General features: G+C 35.1%; 3 protein-coding genes and 1 non-coding gene across 5 annotated transcripts; 1 reads left to right on the top strand and 3 right to left on the bottom strand.

Moving 5' to 3' along the window:
• Positions 1–3,698: 3,698 nt before the first annotated feature.
• On the bottom strand, positions 3,699–5,537 carry LOC131174696 (uncharacterized). Its single transcript, XM_058138470.1, has 2 exons — positions 4,976–5,537; positions 3,699–4,903 (listed from the first exon to the last, which is right to left on the bottom strand). Exons 1-2 carry the CDS (start codon positions 5,535–5,537, stop codon positions 3,699–3,701), a joined length of 1,767 nt encoding a protein of 588 aa, XP_057994453.1.
• A 2,309-nt stretch (positions 5,538–7,846) lies between these two features.
• LOC110670224 (60S ribosomal protein L34) lies at positions 7,847–9,977 on the top strand. Its single transcript, XM_021832200.2, has 4 exons — positions 7,847–8,011; positions 8,096–8,175; positions 9,468–9,577; positions 9,667–9,977. The coding sequence occupies exons 1-4, from the start codon at positions 7,933–7,935 to the stop codon at positions 9,758–9,760; spliced, it is 363 nt and encodes a 120-aa protein (XP_021687892.2). The 5' UTR covers positions 7,847–7,932; the 3' UTR covers positions 9,761–9,977.
• Positions 9,978–11,173: 1,196 nt separating this feature from the next.
• Positions 11,174–11,254, bottom strand: TRNAL-CAG (transfer RNA leucine (anticodon CAG)). The gene has a single exon. It is a non-coding gene; the product is annotated as a tRNA-Leu (tRNA).
• Positions 11,255–12,295: 1,041 nt separating this feature from the next.
• Positions 12,296–14,762, bottom strand: LOC110670258 (putative NAC domain-containing protein 94). Of its 2 annotated transcripts, none has more exons than XM_058137958.1 (3): positions 14,006–14,762; positions 13,246–13,550; positions 12,296–13,140 (listed from the first exon to the last, which is right to left on the bottom strand). In XM_058137958.1, exons 1-3 carry the CDS (start codon positions 14,184–14,186, stop codon positions 12,448–12,450), a joined length of 1,179 nt encoding a protein of 392 aa, XP_057993941.1. In that variant the 5' UTR covers positions 14,187–14,762; the 3' UTR covers positions 12,296–12,447. The 2 variants fall into 2 exon arrangements, with proteins under 2 accessions (XP_057993941.1, XP_021687929.2); XM_021832237.2 differs by having other exon boundaries at positions 13,246–13,547; positions 14,006–14,757.
• Positions 14,763–22,643: the final 7,881 nt, after the last annotated feature.

Genomic DNA, 22,643 nt, shown 5'->3' on the forward strand with positions numbered 1-22,643 from the left:
CAGCAAAAACAATCAGGATCCTACTCATGTACTGCAGCCTCATGTGATAGAGCTAAAAGAGAACTTGATATTTGAGGAGCAAACAGAGCCATAGTGGACTACCAAGTGAGACAGCTGAGATCAAAACAGATCCCTATGGTTAAGGTTTTGTGGAGGAGTCAGTCAGTGGAAGAGTGCACCTGGGAGTCAGAACGGGACATGCGTAGCAAGTACCCTTATTTATTCAATGTATAATCATGTGCTTTATTCTGCTTTGTGTAAAATTCGAGGACGAATTTTCTGTAAGGGGGGAAGAATGTAACACCCCAAAAATATTAAATTTATGAGCATTTTTGGTATTTTAATTTTATTTAAATTTTAGGAATTTTTTTGAGATTTTTCGGATTTTAAAAATCGGGTTCGATTTTCCGAAAATATAAACTTTGATGATTTTTAAAAATTAATTTAAAGACTACGTGGCAAAACTAAAAATATATTTGGAGTCTACGTATTTTTTTGAGTTTTCTGAAATTTTTTCGAAATTTTTGGACCTCGCTTTCGGTCCCGAGGCAGAGTAAAAATTCAAAAATTTTATATTTCGAATCGAACCGACCGAATCGAACCGAACCAGATCGGACCGATCAAATCGGACCGGTCTTCTTCTCTTTTTCTTCCTCCCGTGCGCGTTCCTTCCTCCTTCTCTCTTCCTCGCGTTTTCTCTCTCCTCCCCACCCTCACGGCCACCACCGCCCAGCCCCAAATGACACCGCGCCACCGCTCACCTCCCCACCTACGCCGCTAAACTAAAAACGCGCGCGCAAACGCCCCGTGTGCGCTGCCGATTCGCCTTCCCGCCAAATCCGGCCGATCCGGCCACCAATTGGACCGGGTCTTGTGTCTAAAATCATTTACTCGGCGAGAGCTTTCCATAGACACCAAGAACGCCGAAATCCATCGAGCGGTTTGTCCGATTTTTGCTCGGGAAGATTTTAGCCCATTTCGACTTTTGGGCTAGATTTCTCGAAAACCGTGAATCCCAATAGAAAACCGATGCTACAACCACGCTCCACTCGTCGAGAGCTTCGCAACGACATAAATTTCGAAATTTTCCGACACCGTTTTTCGGTGGGTCCCACGGAACTTCGCAGTGTTTTTCCGAGCATTTAATGAGCTTAGAAAATTCTGAAAAATTTATGTACTAACCCCCGTGTTATGGGCTTCGTGTAAGTATCCTCGATTCGCGGAAATTCGACAGTTGACCCGGTTCAGAATTTCGCCGCATGCACTGCTAATAAAAAGTCTCCGAATTGGACCGAGGTTTTGGCTAGCCCCCCATTGTCAAACGTCCCGAGCGCGTTCCCGAAGTCGGAATCGGCAAAGGTAAACTCGAACCTTGTTTTTACGTAATTTTCTTGTGCTTAAATAGGATTAAAAATCCGTAAGATATTCGTGGTAGCTTAGAAAATTACGATTCTTTTTGCAATAGCTTAGTAATATTGCTAAGGACCGCAGGGCAAAGTTTTAGAATTTTTAGAGCTGATTTGGGTAGTTTTTGCAAAAATGGTCAATTATAGGGACTAAATTGAAATTTTACATATTGTGATGGATGATTGATTTGATGGGCCCAGGAGGGGCTGTGTGATGTGATTGAGTTGTGGATATATGGATTGTGAGTATAGAAGTGTGTTTCGAACCCTTTTGCAGGTTGGGTAGGTCCTAGGTATAGGGGAGACTCACGATTTTCGCACGACTTAGACGTAATTGGTCTTTTTCTTTGTTTGTATTGAGTCGATTGTATTAAATAATTGTAATATAATTGTCGTGAGCCGATGCCTTCTTCTTCCTCCGCCCACCACAAAGTGATTGTTGTCAAGTCTGTGAGTAAAATATTAATTTTAATTGTAATTTCGATATTATTATATGTTCAACATGCCCATGCATCACTTATATGCATATATTTATGTAGTTAAACTCTAGGCACGATTTATGATGCATTGATAAATGTTAAAGTGCCATGATGTTGTTGTGGTAATTTGGAGCAGTGTGCGTGCGTTGGCGTGCGTGTGATGTGGTGTGGACTATGGATAGGACGGGTAGTCACGCTTGAGTTCTTCTTGGGACGGACCGATCCTTCGAGGGGTAGTCACGGCTTGAGTTCTTCACTGGGACCTCGATTTGGCTTATTAAGCGAAAGTCCGCTTGAGTTCTTCACGGCACTGTGTTGGATTTAAGAGAGTCAGATAGGGATCAGCTCCCATATGTTATGATTGATGCTACAGGGTGCGTGAGTGCTCCAAATTACCTTTTTGATGTTATGATGTGAAAATGATGTGGATGTTGCATTTCACTCTACAGGGTGCATTAGTTTTAGATAGTTATAAAGATTATGGTTAAAATTGATATTTTACTCTCTGAGTCGAACGCTCACTCCTGTTCAATATTTTTTCAGGCTACAGGAGGATTTTATTTTTGTTAACCTGCTTTTCTCCTTCGCAAGTTGTTTATCAATATTTGTGTAATTTTATTTACTCCTAGAATTTCCGCATGTGTTAGAAGTATTTATTTGATTATGGTCTGTAATATTATTATCATGTTGGACCTGTAAACGTATAATGATATGCATGTTTGATGGATTGGATGAGGGAGCTGAGCTCCCATTTATTATTATGTTGATGAGTATGTGGAGGGTGAGCTGAGCTCCCCAATTGACTATATATTGTGTTTACAGGTCGGGTGAGTCGAAAACTCCCCGTTGGTAAGTCCATTTTATGGCCGGACTCTGTCCGTTTGTTTTCTTGAAATTGGGCCCAAATGGGCCTTAGAGTTGGGTAAATGAATAGTTAAGGCTTACTACGGGCCTCGGGGGCTTTAGGCTGGCCCAGGTCCTAGTGCCAGTCCGGCCCATAGGTTGGGTCGTGACACCTCATGCACGTAGATGTGCTGGTTCCATTTGTCATTGCACATGTCCTCCACTTAATGGCCTTGGCCCTCATGTTGCATTCCCATTGGCTCAGGGCCATGCACATGCAAACAATTCTCACGTCCCTCTCTTTATCACTTCGGCCAATCACTCCCTCATGCACACAATTTGGCTTCATGTGGGCAACCTTAAAGCAGAAAAATATTGGACATTCGGGAGCAAAAATTTTAGGGGTGACACTCTTCCCCATTCAACCTGGCAACGCCCCTGTTGCCTCAAGTTGGCACCGCCTCACGATCTCCTTATGCTGCCACAATTTCAACTCAGCTCCACACCCTTTCCATCTCACCAAATATCTAACATGGAACACCGGATGACACTCCAAATATGCGGGCAGCTTCACACGGTAGGCAACATTTCCAACTCATTGCTCCACTAGAAAAGGTCTCCCATACTTCCTCAAAAGTCCCTTGTGCCGCTTGCCATGAGTGCGGTGGAACATCCTCACTAACACCAAGTCACCTTCTTCAAACTCTGGATGACTCCTCTTGGTGTCGGCCCATTTCTTCACCTTCTTGGTAGCCCTAGCCAATGAGGTTCTTGCAAGCTCTACCCTTTCCCTACAATTCTTGGCAAACTTGAAAGCAGTAGGGTTAGGACCTTTATAAGGGATCATTACCATGTGTGGTGTGAGGGGCTGTTGTCCCGTAGCAACTTCAAATGGGCTTGCTCCCATTGCCTCAATCCTTTGCAAGTTATGAGAGAATTGGGCCATTCAGTAGGGCACACCTGCGGGTGGTTAGGCACTGGGCAGCAACTCAATGGGGTGGTCCACTTCTCTCTTGGGTAGCAATTGTTTAGGCAACTCCTTAGGCATGACATCCTTGCATTCTTGCAACACATTCTGAACCTCATTAGGCACCTCCACGGCATGGTCACTCTCTTTGGTTTGCAATGCCACTAGAAAAGTTGGTTCGGCCCTCTTCACATCCTTGGCCAATTGCAATGCGGACAGTGTGCTATTCCTAGCCTTTCCCCTCTTCAATGGCACGGTGTATGCTCCCCCATCTTCTATGATGCACAAGCTGTTTGCAAATGCTATTGGGATAGCCTTCACCCTATCCATGAAACTCATGCCCAAAACACACACATAGTCATCCATAGAAATAATGGAAAAGTCAATGGAATCAGTCCACTCACCAATCCTCACGGCAACCTTGTTGGCTATACCATGCATGGGAGTAGGTTGGGAATTCACTGCCTTCAACCAACCAACCTGCTTGTGGTAAGCAATGCCAAGCCATTCTGCCTCTTTCAGCCTTAAGAACTTGTCCGAAGCCCCGGTATCAATTAAAGCTTGAACCTCATTCTGCCCTATCTTCAATTGTGCAAACAACTTGCCCTTGTTGGCCACCTTATTCTCCACTTGCTTGCCCTTAGTCAATGCTGCCAATTGCAAAGAACCCATGCTGGATCCTTCTTGACGTGGGTTTCCCTCTTCCCTTTCTTCAACCAATGCAGTGTGTGCAGCATTTTTAGGACACTCTCTTGCCGTATGCGGACCATCACACAAAAAGCATTTCAAGGGAGGTCTCTCGGCTGGTTTGTGGAACTTCTCAAACTGCTTAAACTTGCCATCTTTTGAGTCCCTCTTCCCGGACCAATTCTTCTTGCCATTTCCTTCCTTTGGTTCCTCTTGGTTGTTCTCCTTACCACCACCTTTGTCTCCCCCATTCTTGCCTTTGCTGTCCTTGTTTTTAGCCTTGTCAACTTTCTTAAATTCAACAAGTGACTCCGCAATAGCTATGACAGCAGCAAGGTCTTGGGCACCACTCCTCTCAATCTCAAGTTTCACCCAAGTTTGGAGTCCATCTTTGAAGGAAAACAAAGCTTCTTGGTCGGGATAATCCGGGATTTCCAACAACACCTCCGAGAATTCCTTAACATACTCACGTAGTGTCCCATTTTGTGTGAGCCTCCTAAGCTTGGCCCTTGCTTCATCAGCTGCATTTTGTGGATAACACTACTTTTTGAGCTCCCTCTTGAACTCATCCCACGTCTTGATACTGTAGGTACCCTTCTCCATGTCGGCCATTCTTCTCTGCCACCAAACCATGGCACTCTCAGCCAAATAAAGTGGAGCATGGTCCACTTTATGTGCATCCTCATCAACTCTAAGTGCACAAAAATATTGTTCCAGCCCCCAAAGTAAATTGTCAATCTCCCAAGCATTTCTTGCACCCTTGAATGCGCTTGGCTTGGGTATCTCCACCCTTGCCGTAGGGATAGTGAGAATAGGGTGAGGATTGGTTCCAACTCCTTGGGCCACCAATCCCTTAAGCAACACAAGCTCATCTTTCGCGTCCTTCATGTCCCCATGCATCTTTTGTACCTTTTCTTTAAGTAGCCGGTTTTCCTCCCTCATGATGGAGACTTCTTCGGTATGGGCAATTCTTAGGGCTTCACTCTCATTAGTTACCTTGTCAAGGGCTTCGTTGAGGGTAGCTTGTAACTCATCCCGGGTCTCATCCATCCCTTCGACAAGCTCCAACAACCGGTTCTCTATCTCTTCAAACCGTTCATCCCTATTGACCAAGTGTAGCTTAACTTTGGCCAACCTAGTCTCAACATCACCCATCTCTTTCTCGCCCGAGAGGGGTCCCTAAACGTAGCCCGCCCCTTCCTTCTTACACCAACCGCTTGTTGTTCCACCACCGAAGTACCAGCCTCATGCACTTGGTCACTCGAATCAGCCATCTTGTCGAGACACTCCACACTACTCTGATACCACTTTGTCAAGGGACGGGAGTTCTAGCCCCGTGCGGCACCTAGGTCCCCCTTGGCCAGGGCCCCTAGGTTAGCCTTTCTCTCTATCTGGCAAGCTCGCATAAGCCCAAATATTAAGCATCTTCGAGGTTTCTTGCACGTACCTATACAGATTCACACTAGTTAGCTCCATAAGGCAAGAGATAGCTTGTGACGGTTTTGCTAACTGCCGAACCATTACACGTGCTAATGCTTTTTGGGTGAAGGATCTTAGGGAGACGTTAGGGTTTTGACGAGTCCAATTTGCTTTCCACATTTGTCCTATTGAAATTACGCTTATGTCTTCCCTTAGCAGTCGCTCCTATTTGTTTATTTTTAGTGGCATTTTTTTTAACCGCATGGTCTTCCAACTCTCAGTGAATGGAATTAATTTACGCACAACGTAAAAGTAATATTTAGGTAAAATTTTATTTAATTTCAAAATTTTTAGATAAATTTATATTCCTATTATATTTATAAATTTTGTAATAATTATATACAATTTTTTTAATACGATAATGTGTGTCTCATGTATATTTAATCATAATTATTCACATTATCACATTGTCTCTCTTTTTTAGATATCTTAAATTTTACATTATTGATATATATGGTATGAATAAGAAAATCTAATAACAAACATATTTAAAATTAATTTAGCAAATCTTTGCTAAAAATTCTATTATCGTATTCTTTTTTATATAGACTAATAATAATATAAATTAAATTATAAAAAAAGAAAAACTCCAAATAAGTATTTTATATAATATGTAAGATTTTTTTTAAGCCACTTGAGTTTTGATATTGTTTCATAAATCTTTTTAAATATAGTGTGTCTTTATTATTTTTAATTTATAATTATTTTTTAAAAAAATTATAATTTTTTCTTTAAAATATAAATTTGTTCAATTTATTTAATTTTATTATGTAATTATAAAAAATTAAAGAATTTAATAATATTCAAATTATAATGTAAAAATTAAAATTATATTAACATTTCATTAAAAATATGAAATAGTTTGAGATAAATATTTTCCATGACTAACATGTAATTTTTTTTCAAACCATTTAATGGTGGGCATATTGATAAATTTATTCATACAAAGTACATATTTATTATTTTTAATTTATAATTATTTTTAAACTTCGTAAATTTTTATCTAAAATATAATTATATTCAGTTTACTTTTATGATAATCATAAAAATGTTATCATCAAACTTAATAATATTTAATCTATATTATAAAAATAAATTATATTAAAATTCGTTAAAAAAGCTTAGCTTTTTTTAAACCTAATGATGAAATTTTAAAAATTTTAAAATTTATTCAACTTTGAATTGGATAATCAATATGGAATTAAGGCGTAATAATTTTTTTTTATATTAAAATAACATTAAAAACAAAAAAAAAAATAGAAAAAATAGGATTCCTTTTAGTAATTGAAGATTATTATTTTTTTTATAATTGCTTGTCTAAACAATGAGTACCAAAATTTATATACAATTATAATTATAATAATATATTTTATATAATATAATGCAAAAAATGCTAAATTCAATAATAATTTTTAATTTTACCCTTTTTGATAAGATTTTTTTAATGGAATTTGTTAATTAATTTGGCTTTTATTGAATTTTTAATATTGTTTAATTCTTCATTAATAATCTAATTATATTTTATAAAATATAAATAACAAACTTCTTACTAGATTAATATTCTAAATAATTTAATTATATTTTGTAAATACAAATATCAGATTTGTAATATTAGTATATAGAGTTTCTATTAGATTAGTATTTTTAAATTTTATTCAATTAAGATTTTATTAATTAATTAATTGATATTTTTATAACAATTAAATTAAATAATTATAAGAATATTTTTATTCAATTAAAATTTCGTCATATTTATATATGTCATAGATGATATTGTAATTGAATTATTGACAAAAATTTGTAAACCCGAACTCGCTTAGCAAAAACCCACTTCGGAATTATGGCAAAATACGTGGCCGATTTTACAAATTCTGAAACTTGTCCTGACTAAACACTTTCCATGCGATCCTAACCGTCAATCAGGAGAGCCTCACAATAACAACCCTCAGATCTAGGGTTTTTACCGATATATGTTTCCTATAAATTCAGTTCTCCTTTTTTTTTCTCGTCTCTCTCTTTCTCTGGTGCGCGCATACAAAGACATTGAGGAAGGATTCAGGGAAGGGCTGAAATGGTTCAGCGACTCACTTACCGGAAGAGGCACAGCTATGCCACCAAATCTAATCAACACCGCATTGTTAAGACTCCTGGTACTCTTCTATTATATGTACTTGTCTATTCAAATGCTGTTGATTTTGTTTTGTCTATGGGTTAATGGTTGTTTTTGCAACAAGGCGGGAAATTGGTGTATCAGACTACAAAGAAGAGAGCAAGTGGGCCTAAGTGTCCCGTCACTGGCAAGAGAATTCAAGGGGTATGTTCTTTAGTGATCAAATCTTTTTTTTTTTCTTTTAATTCTTTAATTCCTGTTTGTGTTTTTTTTTTTTTTTTTTTTTTTTTCTGGATCGATCTGAATATTAAGTATATAATATTAATGGCGTCACTTGTGCTTCTTTTTCTTGTAACTATTGTGCGTTTGTGAATTCCAAAAATGGGAAATGTGCATTGTGACGTCTACACTATTTTTATTTTTACTTGCTTGAGGCTTCTTATGGGCTCATTGAGTTAACTTTTTGTGTTCCATGCTACTTCAAACCTTGGGCGCCATCTAACGTGAAATTTAACTTTGAGGATTTAAGTGATGAATTGCGGTTGGATGGTCTTGTCTAGGTTTGATTACATTGAGGCATTTTCTTAATTTGTTGGTATCGATTGAGGAAGACTAATGTTCTAATCAACTATTGCACCACTAGTTTTTAATTTTTTTTTTCTGGTAATCAGAATTTGTACGATTGTTTGGTTTCAATTCCAAAAAAATTGGATCATTGGCTGAGTCTTTTTCTGAAGTGAATTTTTTTTTTGGTAGTAGCGCATACATTGAAGATGAAGTTCTGATAATAATGCTTAGACACATGCTCTTATATGGTTTTTTTTTGTTTTTGAATAAAATTTCTTTAAACCGTTGGATATCCATTGCTCATTGCAGACTTTCATGCTGTAGATATTCTATCATTTCTATAAAGTATTTTGGATGAAATGGTGGACACAATTAAACTACTTATAACCCTTTTGGGATGGGTTTACGATTCTAAGTTTTGAAGTTTTCAAGTGATATTTGGATGATATCTCACAGAAATATGGGAGTCGAACAACGATGTGATTTTCATTGTTTAAAATGTGAGGATGTGATCCACCTATGATTGCCTGCTCTAGACAGCCTTCTCTCTAAACCTTGTCATCCTATGTTGTGCTTGCAGTTAATTTTCTCATATCATATTTTATTATACTACTTCTATTAATCTGTAGTGCATTTTTTTTTTCAGATAAATCATTTTGCTGCTACCCATTTCATGATTGCTCATTTGATATGGTGTTCAGTTTTACGTATTAGTTGATGCAATTCTGAAATGTAGAATGTTATGCCCTTGGATTTTCTGTGGGCCTGCTCTGCATATTTTGTCATTTTCATATTTTGTGTTCATTTGAGGATTTCTTGTGCCTCTTTTGCCTTTTGAGTACATATATATGCCTAAACAATGAAATAAAAACTCTGTGAAATCTTTACAAAGCCTGACCACATGGTTTTTAACTTTTACTTCTTTTCAGATTCCACACCTAAGACCAGCAGAGTACAAGAGATCTAGATTGTCTAGGAATCGACGAACTGTCAATCGTGCCTATGGAGGTGTATTGTCTGGAAGTGCTGTTAGGGAGAGGTAGATTTCCTTGACTCAATATTACTGGATTGTTTTCTAATTTTCAAGGTGATGACAAATGGTTTAAACAGTTTTCTACATTTCTGTAGGATTATCCGAGCCTTCTTAGTGGAAGAACAAAAGATTGTGAAAAAGGTTTTGAAGATTCAAAAGTCAAAAGAGAAGCAAGCTTCAAGGAGCTAAAAGGAAAAGGACAGAATAATAAATCGAAGTCATGTGAGTTGGAAGATATGCTACAGAGAATTTTGGGGCAATGAAATGTAGGATTTGAATTTGGAGATTGTCAATTTTTACTTGTTTGATACAATTGATTGTTTACGTTTTTTTTTTTTGTTTACTTTGACAAGAGATCATTTCCAACTAGTTTTATGTGATCGTTTGTGCTTCTGATCACTTGGAATATCCTGTCTTAAGTTTAGTCTATTATAGTTACTGAAATTTTTTATGGTTATCTAAATATGCTTTTATAACATTATAGCGTGTGAACTTGTAACCAAAATTGCTCAGGTCGGGTCTTTGAAGAAATCTGCAGTCCACAAAATCCATCTTCCCAAGGTTTGTTACACCTTTCAAGGAAATGGCTCTGTTCTTGTCAAGTTGAGTACCTGAAATTTTGATTTGAAATATAACCATGGGTTGCTCTCTGGTGCTTAAGTTGAGAATTTTTGACGCCAAATCGAAATGAGACCGGATCATTGTCCGAGTCGTTTGATGAGTTTAAAGCTATTCCATTCATGAAGTTGTGCTTCATGTTCATGGGGACTTGGACTATGAAACTTACTAGTAGAGCATATATTGCGATTACAATTTCCCAAGTTGGTAAACTTGTAGAGAAATTATGGTGTCTAGCTGTCCTCCTTTTTCTGCTGCTTTATTGCCTTCAAAGTCTTTCTGATCACGTTTCTTATTTCTTATCTTCTTAAAATAATAATAATAATAATAATAATAATAATAATCACTATAGAAACTCACGTCCTTGCGCTTCTCTCTCTAGCGTCATCCCCTTGCACTCCATACAAGGGTTGTTGCTGGCCTTTTTTGGCCGATCTGGTTCTTCATTTATCTTTGCTTTTATTTTTCAATTTTTTTCCTTGTTACTAAAAATAGTATTCCACATCCATAGATTTTTTCATGGATTTAAATGGTCTCTCCCATTTGTGTGGGTTGGCTTCCTATGACTTTTAGTTATGCTTTTGGGATAGGATTTCTAAATTTGTATAAAGAGTTATTTTGATATTTTCTTGAAAATTATTGCCTTAGTTTGTTTGATGAAAGAGAAAAAAATTCAAACAAAAACCAAGCTGAGTTTATGTGATGCCAGTAAGTTGCAAATGTTAGAGAACTTTTAGAATAGTTTATTTGATAATCAATGTGTTTCACTCATCTAAGATAGATGTAAATATTTGTTTTTATTTCCCAAATATTTATAAGGGGTATCTTCTTATTTTCTTCCAACTCTTTTTAATGAGGATAGATGTATACTGAACCCCCGTCTCTACTCTCATTGCATTAAGTAGAAACTGAAATTTTTTATCTAAGGAAAAACAAAATCACAATAGAAACTCTTTAGAGGATGAAGCAGGAAAAAAATATGCTTGTCAAGAATGGGATTCGAACCCATGCCCTTTCGGACCAGTACCTGAAACTGGCGCCTTAGACCAACTCGGCCATCTTGACGCAATTGCAGAATTTCGTCCTATATATTTAATTAAGTTAAAACTCAGTAAAGACACTCCATCATTGTTGGAATCGACCGCTCCAGCCTGCATCGTTAGATTCATGTGACACATAAAGAGCTGTCTGTATGATAAATCACGAGAAGACCTGAACTGTATAATAAAGAGCTAAGAGAGAGAGGGAGAGAGACGAACAGAAGCACTAAAGCAGAAACGAGAGATCATCACTTGGAGTTAAGGTTTGCATGTATTGCTGGACATTATATGAATCATTTGTGCGGACGTGAAGGGAATACAAAAACATACTTATAACGAGGGAGCTGGCTTCCACAACTCCTGAAGAAAAAAATTTCCGATAAATGTGGACTTCCACATTTTCTAACATCTCAAACAACTGCTGCGTTTGCCAAACTTGCTGATCTAAGTTGATATTTAAATGAAAATCCAGTTCTTGATAAACTTCTTTGGAAATTCTCCTGAATGCCAAATACTGACTTTAAGATCTGTTGATAAAAGTTCTTCCAGAAAATGGTAATTTGGATAATTTATCTCCTATTTTGACATTCCAATAATAACTGCTTGCTCTATGAAGTTTACAGTTTATTTTTTAATCAAACTGTGTGGTTTCTTGTTCCGTCTTGGTGATGCATGCCCTTAATTTTCAAATTCTGATGAATTATTGTTACCCATTGCCATTTATTCATTGTTACCGAATCTGCTACTCTGCCTGTTGAATTAAATAAGCAGTCATGTTTCGGTTTTTGCTTATGTTGAGAATTGCACCTACCAGCAAGCTAGGCTTGTGGGCACTTCCCCGTTTTGTATGTTGCTATGTCCAAAATGATGAGTTCACAGTTGCCAGGCATATTTTAGCAAGTCGTACTCTACTTTCTTCAAGTGGAGTTGAGTACCGCAGCTTATAGGCTCTATCAGCTGGCATTTAAGACAAGCTCCTCTGCTCAATAAAAGATTGAGGGAAGGAGAAAGATATAGGAAAATGAAGATGAAGAAAGTGAATAAATAAGAGAAATATTTAGCCCAGCGCATACGATTGGAATATATCAAAACTGTACAAAACATGGTAAACAGGATATATTTAGAATCTAGCTCCAACTATTTACCCAAATCAGGATATACAAACAATATGCTATACTTAAATCCCATTTCCTCTCTAGTTAAAAGGATTCAAGTATATCATTTTTTTGTGGAGTAAGTGGATGACATCTCACTAGGACAGGGCGGTGAATCCCATGGCAGATTAGACTTCCAGGCATCTGGAAGATTTAAGGGCAAACTGAAGGGAAATCCAATGGATCGCATAGTCGCCCACTGGCTATTATCGTGAACTCCACTAGGATTCTTCCTCAAGCCTGTTTCATCTTCTTCTGCTCCCACAGTACCTTGTGTATCTTGGTGCAAACTGATTGAGAAATCATTGAACTGGTGCTGTGACCCTTCATAGTGTATACTTTCTGAAGGTTTACTAACATCACCAATTAAGTATAGCATAGGAGCATCAACTGTACACTTGGCAGGAGCTGACATTTCAATTGGCGAAAACATGAAGTTGTTGGATAGGTCTCCATTTGAAACAGGAAATAGAGATGACTTGTCAACAGTAGGTGTAATAGGTTTGTAGGAGGATATATCTAAAGCAGAGAAGTTTGCAGAAGAGGCTTGTTGTAAATCGTTAGAGCATATTTGGAAAACTGATCCAATTTCAGTGGTGCAAGAAATGTTCTCTGAAATGAACTGAGTGCTTTGTGGTCCGTGGTTGAGTATATCAGGTGCTGTAGCATCTGATAACTGGGAGATCCAGGAGTGATTAAGAGCTCTTTGTGCCATAGAGTTGGTTTTTTTGAATATCCTGCAAATAGCCCACGCATCCTGTTGTCCAAGGAAAAATTCATGATATTAGTAAATATCATATTCATACACAAAAAAGTGAAAAGATAACTGGAGGCAATGAGGCTTAGAATGTAGAATCAATACATTTGGAGGAAGGCTTTTGTCTAGGAACTTCTTTGAAGGTGATGGCTCTGCAAGAGTGGGTAGTCGAAACTCATGCATCATCCAGTCAGTCTTGATCCCTTTGGCAGCTCTACCTCTGTAGAAAACCAGAGACTTCTTCAAACCTATGCACTTGGTTCCATCAGAGGAGTAAATAGGACGGTCTGTTCCGGTTGCCTTCCAAAACCCAGCTCCCGTGACCCGATTTGGCCTTGCACTGTTCCTGTATTTACGATCTCTTGGACAGTAAAAATACCACTCTTTTTCCCCTGCAGTCACCAGCTCTTCTTGCAGAAAAAGGAGACAGTGAAATATTGATCATTAATGGAGGATCTGTATGCTAAGAATAACGGAAACATTAACAGAAAAGGCAGTTGAACTTTGGAAAAAAGCTTAAAAGTTTATCAAGAAAAGGATTAGCTGAATGAATATAATGGAAGTTTAAGAACAGGAATGATGGTGAACTTTTTAATGTTTCCTGATCTATTTATGAGAATCAGTCAAACATTAAGGACCACTAAATGTAAACACTTTAACTATGATTTGCATACACAACATCTTACATCCATTGAGAAGGAAACTGCAAGAAAATTTCTTATGCTTTTGCAACTGTACTAGTACAAAAAGAGGGGGGAAAATGCTTTTTCATGCACGGAAATTGGAAATCAACTCAACCATGAAAACCAGTATTGCTGAAGCAAGAAGATGAAGTAAATCCTACAGCAGAGATAAACTATCTTACTTGGAAGATCCCAGGGATCATATTTGTAGATATCCACTTGCTTAATCAATTCAATAGGCAGAGTTTGCTGTTTTATCTTTCTCTTCAGGTAAAAACCAACAAGTTCCTCATCAGTTGGATGAAACCGAAATCCAGGCAACATCACATCATCAATCTTATCAACATCATGCTTTTCTTCCATGATCCTCTTCAATCTCTCTATCCCTTTCCCTGAAGCCTTAATTAGTTAATCTAGAGAGAGTAGAAGAGGGAAAAGTACACTGTAAATCTATATGAAGTGAACTTAGAAGTAGGTGTTCTTGTGTTCAGAAACCTGAAGGGCTGAAACTCCAAGTACAGTTTATTCTCAAAAAACTAGAAGCTGCTGGGGAAACTAAACCAGACCCATTAATGATAATTTCAAAGACTATTTAATGTAAACAGCAGAAGACCTCAAGCTGTGAAGCAGATACTGAACAGGAAACTCTGAAGAGAATTAGTTCGCAGTACAGTTTCACTTAATGCAAACGCAAATATCTGCTTCCTGAGAAGGAGCCTGCCCCCGAAGCTTAGGCCGACTTCTCAGGGAAACTGTAATGGAGAGTGTGTTTATGCGAAAATCAAGATGAGTTGGTGACAAACTTGAGCTAAGATAAGCTAAGCAGTCTCTTAAAAACTGCTACCAAGGACTTCTTGGAGAGGGCAGTTTTCAATGAAGCTCTCTTGCTTTGCTGAACCTTATAAGGAGCTGTTGAAATCCAATTTAAGGATCACAAAGAGACTACAAAATTAGCAGCATTTTCGGATTTGTGAACCCACTTGTTTTCACACTTCCCAGTTTTATATCCCATGGAAAACTCTTCCTTCCATATTCAAACAAATCAAATACAAGATGACAAACCAAGCTTCCAATGTCATGCTAGTTTTATTTCCCTTGTATAATAATCTTTGGTTGAATTGTTTTTTGTGTGGGGAGGCTGTCTGGACCAACTTCCAACAATAAAAAAAAGGCTCAATTAGATTTATATCAAATCTATAAGATTCTGTGTAAACTCCCCCCCTGAGAAAAATATCAACTTTGGTTTCCTTTGGATTTGATCCAAAAATGCCCTTTCTATTCCATTCTTTTCTGCTTCTATTCCATTCTCTTTGCCACATATGAACACGTGACCTGTCAGAGTACGCTTATTTTTGGAAATTATAGAGATTAATTTTCTCAGAAGGTTTATTAATTACAATTAGAGTAGGGCCACCGTCACCTAATTGTAAAATCACTAAATGAATACATTAATTAAGCATTTCACACTTTCCATTTCCATTGAAACCGAGAAAATTATAAATAATTTAGATGGCCATTAGGGTCACATTAAATCAAGATATTAGCCTCTCTTGTGCTCAATCACCAGCTTTACATGCCCCTTCACATCAGATGGTTGAAGAATATATTTCTGTCTTTTATTATTATTATTATTATTGACAAGTTAGGAATAGGGAGTAATAATCATACTAGGAGAAGATGATAATGGGAACGTAGGGTAAAATGGAACCGGTTACCGAACTGTAGGAAAGGAAGCAGCTCAACTACTTTGGTTTAGCTGGTTTGACTAGTGATGCTCATATTACATCATAAATTATATAAAAGAGAAGAGAAAGACATACATTTCATTCATGTTAGTGTACAATGAAATTTCTGTGCAAGTATCTGAAAAACAAAAACCAATAACCATATACAATAGCAAACAAATTTCTTTGGAACTTGTCTTATATAGAGTGTAATGGTTATCACATGGCTTGGATTTGGAATTATTCTTATATCACCTTTTATCTATATATTTTAATTATCTAAAACGTTTGCTTATCATGCAAATACTCGTAAACCCCATTAAGGGATCATCTCAATGATGAAAAAAGGTCGATGTGTTTATCAAATCAAGAGATATCAAATGCGATTTCTCTAATTGAAAACGAAAATCTATAAAATGGAAGAGACATTCCCATGCATTATATATATAATTCATTCAATGAATAAAAAGATATTTTGAACTTATTTGATAATATTAATTAATATAATCTGGATAATGCGCATGGTATATTTTCCTTGGCTGAACCTAAGCCACGTTCGCCCAAAGAAATAATCTGTTGTGATGCTTCTTGCCATTGAGATAATAAAAGAAGGCATAGGTCAATCACTTTGATTTCATGAACATGTTTATGATGGTGGGTAATATTGGGCTTGCACTGCTATTGCTAAACTAGTGCGGTGATTTAAGGTAAGTATATATAATTGGTGGTTGCTTAAGTTTGCTAACCATGTCTGCTAGATGGAAGGCAAAGCAAAGAAGCATTAATAAATATATGTGCACATCATTTGGTCAAATGTCAAATGGGAAGTCCAAAAATTTAGTGATACTCCCCAAATATAGCCAATTGCTTTTATAAAACCCTTATTTCACCTAGCCAGCCTTTGCATCCGACTAACCAAATCCTTATTTATTTATAGTCCTAATAGCCTCCTCAAAATCTATGTGCATCAAAATTATAAACCCTATGAAGTGGCCTTTGGCCGTCTAATTTTGAAATCTTCTTCTTATTTCCAATATTACTTTTTATTATGCTTTAAATTCTTTGTAGAATCATCTAATTAAGTAGCCCACTGTCTCCTTTTAACTTAAAATTTTCCAATGTCACTTGTTTTTATCTCTTTTAGGGAAGTTTATTAACTAAGTCATTAAGTTTTGAGCTTGTTTGCACAATAAGTTACGATTCATAAAAGACAAAAATGGAAAATCATTATTTCAATGTAGGGGTCAACAATAGCAACTCCATCTCTTAATAAATTAGTCCCACAATCAACTTGCAATTAATTGACATCTAATAATAGTTTAAGAAAGGCATGATCATCACCTAATATAAAGTTTTAGGCATTCTTTAATTTAAATATGACTATATTTGCCTACATGATAAGTTATTATTCAAACCTCATCGTTTGGTAAGGCCACTAGAGAATTCAACGTAGCCATCTTAAGCATATAAACATCTTATATATGAGTCAATAAAACTTTTGCTAAATTTTTCAATAAAAAACTAGTAAATCAAGTTGTCTTTTTTCTATGGTTGAGATTGAGGAAAATGGGTAAATCTAATCCGCAATTTTGTATATGGGAATTTGCATATGGTTACCATATAATTGGAACAAGGTAATATCATTTTGATTGTGAAGTTTAAGATTCCAATTGTGACAACACAAAAACAAAACCAGGCTTAATTTTTAACAAAAAAATCCCATGTAATACAAAATTTCACCCGACTGAAAGTAATTGGCAGAATTATTGATGGGATCTTGGAGGCAATGATATAATAATCATTAGCATAATAATGAAAAGAAATAAAGTATTATATAAATGTGAACAAAATTGCAATTAAAATGCCATACAAATACAAATACTTGCTCCCAAATTAATGTGGCTCAATGGCAAGAAGAGTTAGCCTATCCAAGAAATGCTGTCATATATATGATTATTAAATCTCTCTATGATAGTATGATCGAAAGGTGAATGCTTCCTTTATATTATTGACCAAATTTTTTTAATTTTTGGTTGAGGTTCTATATATGCTCAAAAATATCCTTACAAACTACGGGCTATTACGATCATGCCACTATAATAGATCTTTCTTTTATAAGCAATTCATCAATGGGCTGGAAAAGGGATTATAAAGATGGACTCAAGGCTTAGATACCCTACATCAAAGAAAAACCCTATCCTAAAGCCCTCCATCTCCAAGGGCAAAGGCTCGTGGCTCGGAGAGAAACTCAGATGTAGTTGTCAAATCGACTAAAACGCAACTAAGAAGAACAGTTCACACGGTGGCCATGCTTTGTATGTGGAAGGAAGAAAATAAACTTTTAAAAGGAGATCATCTTTTCAATTTTACTAGTCTTTCGTTGGTTCGTTGATTATGGCCGAAAGTTTCTCCTCTGTCGGACAATGTGTGGAGTGGTAGCGTAGGTTGTTTGAAAAACAATAAAATAAAATAAAAAATAATAAGAGATATTAAAGCCTGAATCTTTCAGCGACTTAAAAATTATTCATTAAAGCCTTATTTGGTATTATAATTAAAATTATTTTTTAGAAAATTATTTTTTTAAATATATCAATTAAAAAATATTAAAAAATAATTTAAAATTAAATTTAATAAATTTTTAATTATAAAAATATTAAAATAATAAAATAAATTTTTTAAATCATTTTTTTAATAATATTTAAAATAATATTTTTATTCAAAAAAATAATTTTTGCCCTCTAAACTGAGTATCAAACTAGCATTAAATCATCTTATTAATCATTTATTAATGCATTTCACGGTAACAACATAATTTTTTTCATTTTTATATGTTATTTAATTTAAATTAATTGAATTTCAATTAGCTAAATTAATTATTTTTATATTAGCAAAAATTTTATTTAAATAAAATAAAATAATTGACCGAATTAAAATAAGTACATGAGAAATTATGTATATAAAAATTTTTAAAAGATAAAATTGTAATTCTTAACTTAAAAGATAACTTATAAAAAATTCTATTAATATGCTTGATAATACGAAATAATGCAAAAGCATTAAGTAGAAAATATGATTAAAGATTTAATATCTCTAAAATAAAAAAAATAATTTAATAACATGCTGATAAATTATTTTTAATAATTATATAAAAATCAAGTTGAAAATATCATATTGAATTTAATATTTTAAAAAGGTTCTTAATATATCAAATTTTTCGTAATTATAATAACATACCTAATAAAAATTGAATTTATAATTAGAAAATAAATTAAAATAAAATTTCAAACTTAATTAACATAAAATTATTAAGTTCTAATACAAATAAATAATTTTATTATTAAAAAAGTTAAAATGAATTTTTTTGAATAAAACTATTATTTTTAATTCTATCAAGTGTCAATTAATTTCTCTAAAAAAGTATCAATTAATGGTAAATATAAGTGTCAAAATTTGATTGACAATTTTGAGTTTTTAGCTTTCAAAAGCATATATATATATATATATATATATATATATATATATATATATATATATATATATATATATATAAAGAAAATTTATATCAAATTTAATTAGGTCATTAAATTATTATTAATTAAAAAAATTATTTTTTAGTTAAAAGAATTTTAACATTATGATTTAAAATATTAAAACTCTAAAATGCTAACACTAAACTTTAGTCAAATAAGTTAGTAGTTGCTCCCAAATCAATGGCCTTAATAGTTATAATTTTTTTAATGGTCATAAATTATTTTTTAATAATAATAATAATAATAATAATAATAATATTATTATTATTATTATTATTATTATTATTATTAAATCATAAAAATAAAATAATATTAGGGTAAGTTAAATTTTATTAAATATATAAAAGGGAGAGATAATACTTTTAAATATTAATTTTTCTTCGAAGTAAATATGCGCATTAATTTTATTGTGATTGACCTTTTTAAATTAAAAATTAGAAAACATAATAATGTGCGATAATTACATTTAGTAATTATATGTTATAGCTATTTGAAAATACAGAAAAAATTTAAATGTTGATTTTTCTCTCTTAAAAACAATTAAAAAATAATAGATATGTATTATCTTTAATAATTAGACATATTTAAAAGAAAATTTAATCATGAATTTTTCCACAAAAATTCAAATGTGTTTAGTTATAATTTGAAACAGATATTTTAAAGGAAATTAAAATTTTAATTATGATAATAAGTGGATAGTTATGATAATATTCATTGAATTTTGAAATTAAATATCTTGTCACGACCCAACTTAAGGGCCTGACCGGCACTAGGACCTGGGCCAGCCTAAAGCCCCCGAGGCCCGTAGTAAGCCTAACTATTCATCAACCAAATCCTAAGGCCCATTTGAGCCCAATTTCAAGAATTCAACTGCACAGAGTCTGACCATAAAATGGACTATTCAACGGGGAGTTATTGACTCGTCCGACCTATAAACACAATATAAAATAAATTGGGGAGCTCAGCTCACCCTCCACATGCTCATAATATCAAAAATCCAATGAGTGCTCAGCTCCCTCATCCAATCCAGTCATACATACAGTTAATAATTTTACAGGTTTAACATAATTTTTATAATACATGCAAAAAAAAAAGTACTTTTAACATATGCAAAGTCTAAAATTTAACTCAATTGAACAAAATACATTAAATACTATTAATGGACCTGAGAAGAAGAAGAGCAGGTTAGTCACAACCTGTAGCCTAGAAAAATAGATAAATAGGTGTGAGCGTTCAACTCAGAGAGTAAAATACTAATTTTAACCATAATTTCTATAGCTAACTAAAACTAATGCATCATAAGGAATGGAAATGCAACATCATCATTAATTTTTATACAAACCACATCATAGCAGTAAAAAGGCAATTTAGAGCACTTACCCACCCAACACTGTACAAACAGTACATATATGGAAGCTGATCCCCTATACAGCTTTCTTAATCCAACCGATGCCAACGAGTGTTTCTCAACCCAGACTTTCGCTTAATAAACCAAGTGCGAGGTCTCAGCGAGTGTCTCTCAAGCCGTGTCTATCCGTCCTGTCCATATCCAATACCATACCACACGCACACCAATACACGCACACTGCTCTAAATTACCACAAACAACATTCATGACACTTCATCATTTATGAATGTAATATAAAACATGCCTAGTGTTTAACTATACATATACATATTTATAAGTGATGCATGGGCATGCTTGAACATATAATAATATCGAAATTATAATTAAAATTAATATTTTACTCACAAACTTGACCCGAGGTCACTATGGCAGCTGGGTGGAAGAGGAAGGCTGTCCCGGCTCACCTGACAAATTCTATAGCAATTATTTAATATATTGACACGATACCAGCTTGGAAAAGACCAAAGACACCTTAGGTCGTGCTGAAATCCGACAGAATCTCTCCTATACTTAAGACCTATCCAACCTAAAAAAAGGTTCAAATTGCACTTCTATATTCACAAGCCACACATTCACAATTTAATCACATCACATGGCCCCTCCTGGGCCCATCCAAACAGTCAACAACTACAATTTGAAAAATTACAATTTAGTCCATACATTTACCCCTTTTGCAAAAACTACCCAAATGAGCTTTAAAAATTCTAAAACTTGTCCCGCGGTCCTTAGCAATATTATAGAGCTAACACAAAAGGAATTATATTTTTTTAACCTACTACGAATATTTTATAGATTTTTAATCGAAATCAAGCACTAGATAATTAAGAAAATTGAGGGTTCGGGTTTACCTATGTCAATTCCGACCCTGGAGACACATCCGGGACGTCTGAAAATAGTGGGGTAGCCCATAACCTCGACCCAATTAGGAGACTTTTTTGGTAGCCTGTCTGCCCAGCCCAAAATTGCAGACCCAAGCAACTATTGAATTTCAGCGAATTGAAGGTATCTACGCGAAGCTCACAACACGAGGGTTAGTATATAATTTTTACGAAATTTTCTAAGCTCATTTAATACTCGGAAAAATACTGTGAAGTCTCGTGGGACCCACCAAAAAACGGTATTGGAAAAATTTGAAATAAGTATTGCTGCGAAGCTCTCGACGAGTGGAGCACTCTGGTACTCTCGGATTTTTGGTGGAGTATACGTTTTTTGAAAAATCTAGCCCGAAAGTCAAAATGGGCTAAAATTTCCTGGACAAAAATTGGATAAACCGCTAATGGATTTTGGTGTTCTTGGTGTCTATGAAAAGCTCTCAAGGTGTAAATGGGTTTTGGCATAAGACACAGTTCAATCGGTGGCCGAATCGGTCGAATTTTGGCCAAGAAGACGAAGTGGCGTGCGCACGCAGGGGGGGTTTCGCACGACGTTTCTGGTAGCTTGGAGGCTTGCCGGCGGCAGGGGAGGTGCATCGGTGAGCTGGGGAGGCTGAGGCGGCGACTGGTCGACGAGGGGCGGAGGGAACAGAGAGAAAAAGAGAGAGAGGGAGGGTGTCGGAAGCGTGCAGAAGGGAAGAAGAAAAGGAAAATGGGTCGGTCTGATTAGACCGATCCGATCTGATCAGATTCAATTCGATCGGTCCGATTCAGGATGCCCAAATTTGAATTTTTACTCTGTCTTGTGACCGAAAACGAGGCCCAAAAATTCTAAAAAATTTCTAAAAAACTCATAAAAATTCGTACAGTCCAAATATATTTTTAGTTTTGCCACGTAGTCTTTAAATTAATTTTTAAAAATCATCAAAGTCTTATATTTTTAGAAAATCGAACCTACTTTCTAAAATCCAAAAAATTTAAAAAAAAATTCAAAAATTTAAATAAAACAAAATATAAATAATTACCCATAAAATAATAAATTTAAAAATTAGGGGTGTTACATTCTTCCCTTCTTACAAAAAATTCGTCCTCAAATTTTACACAAGGCAGAATAAAAGATCAGAATTACACATTGAATAAATAACGGTACTTGCTACGCATGTCCTGCTCTGACTCTTAGGTGCATTCTTCCACAAACTAGCTCTTCCACAAAACCTTAATCATAGAGATTTGTTTTTATCTTAGCTGCCTCACTTGATAGTCCACTATGGCTACAGGTTGCTCCT

The sequence above is a fragment of the Hevea brasiliensis genome, chromosome 16, assembly GCF_030052815.1.
Source record: "Hevea brasiliensis isolate MT/VB/25A 57/8 chromosome 16, ASM3005281v1, whole genome shotgun sequence".
Lineage (NCBI taxonomy): Eukaryota > Viridiplantae > Streptophyta > Magnoliopsida > Malpighiales > Euphorbiaceae > Hevea > Hevea brasiliensis.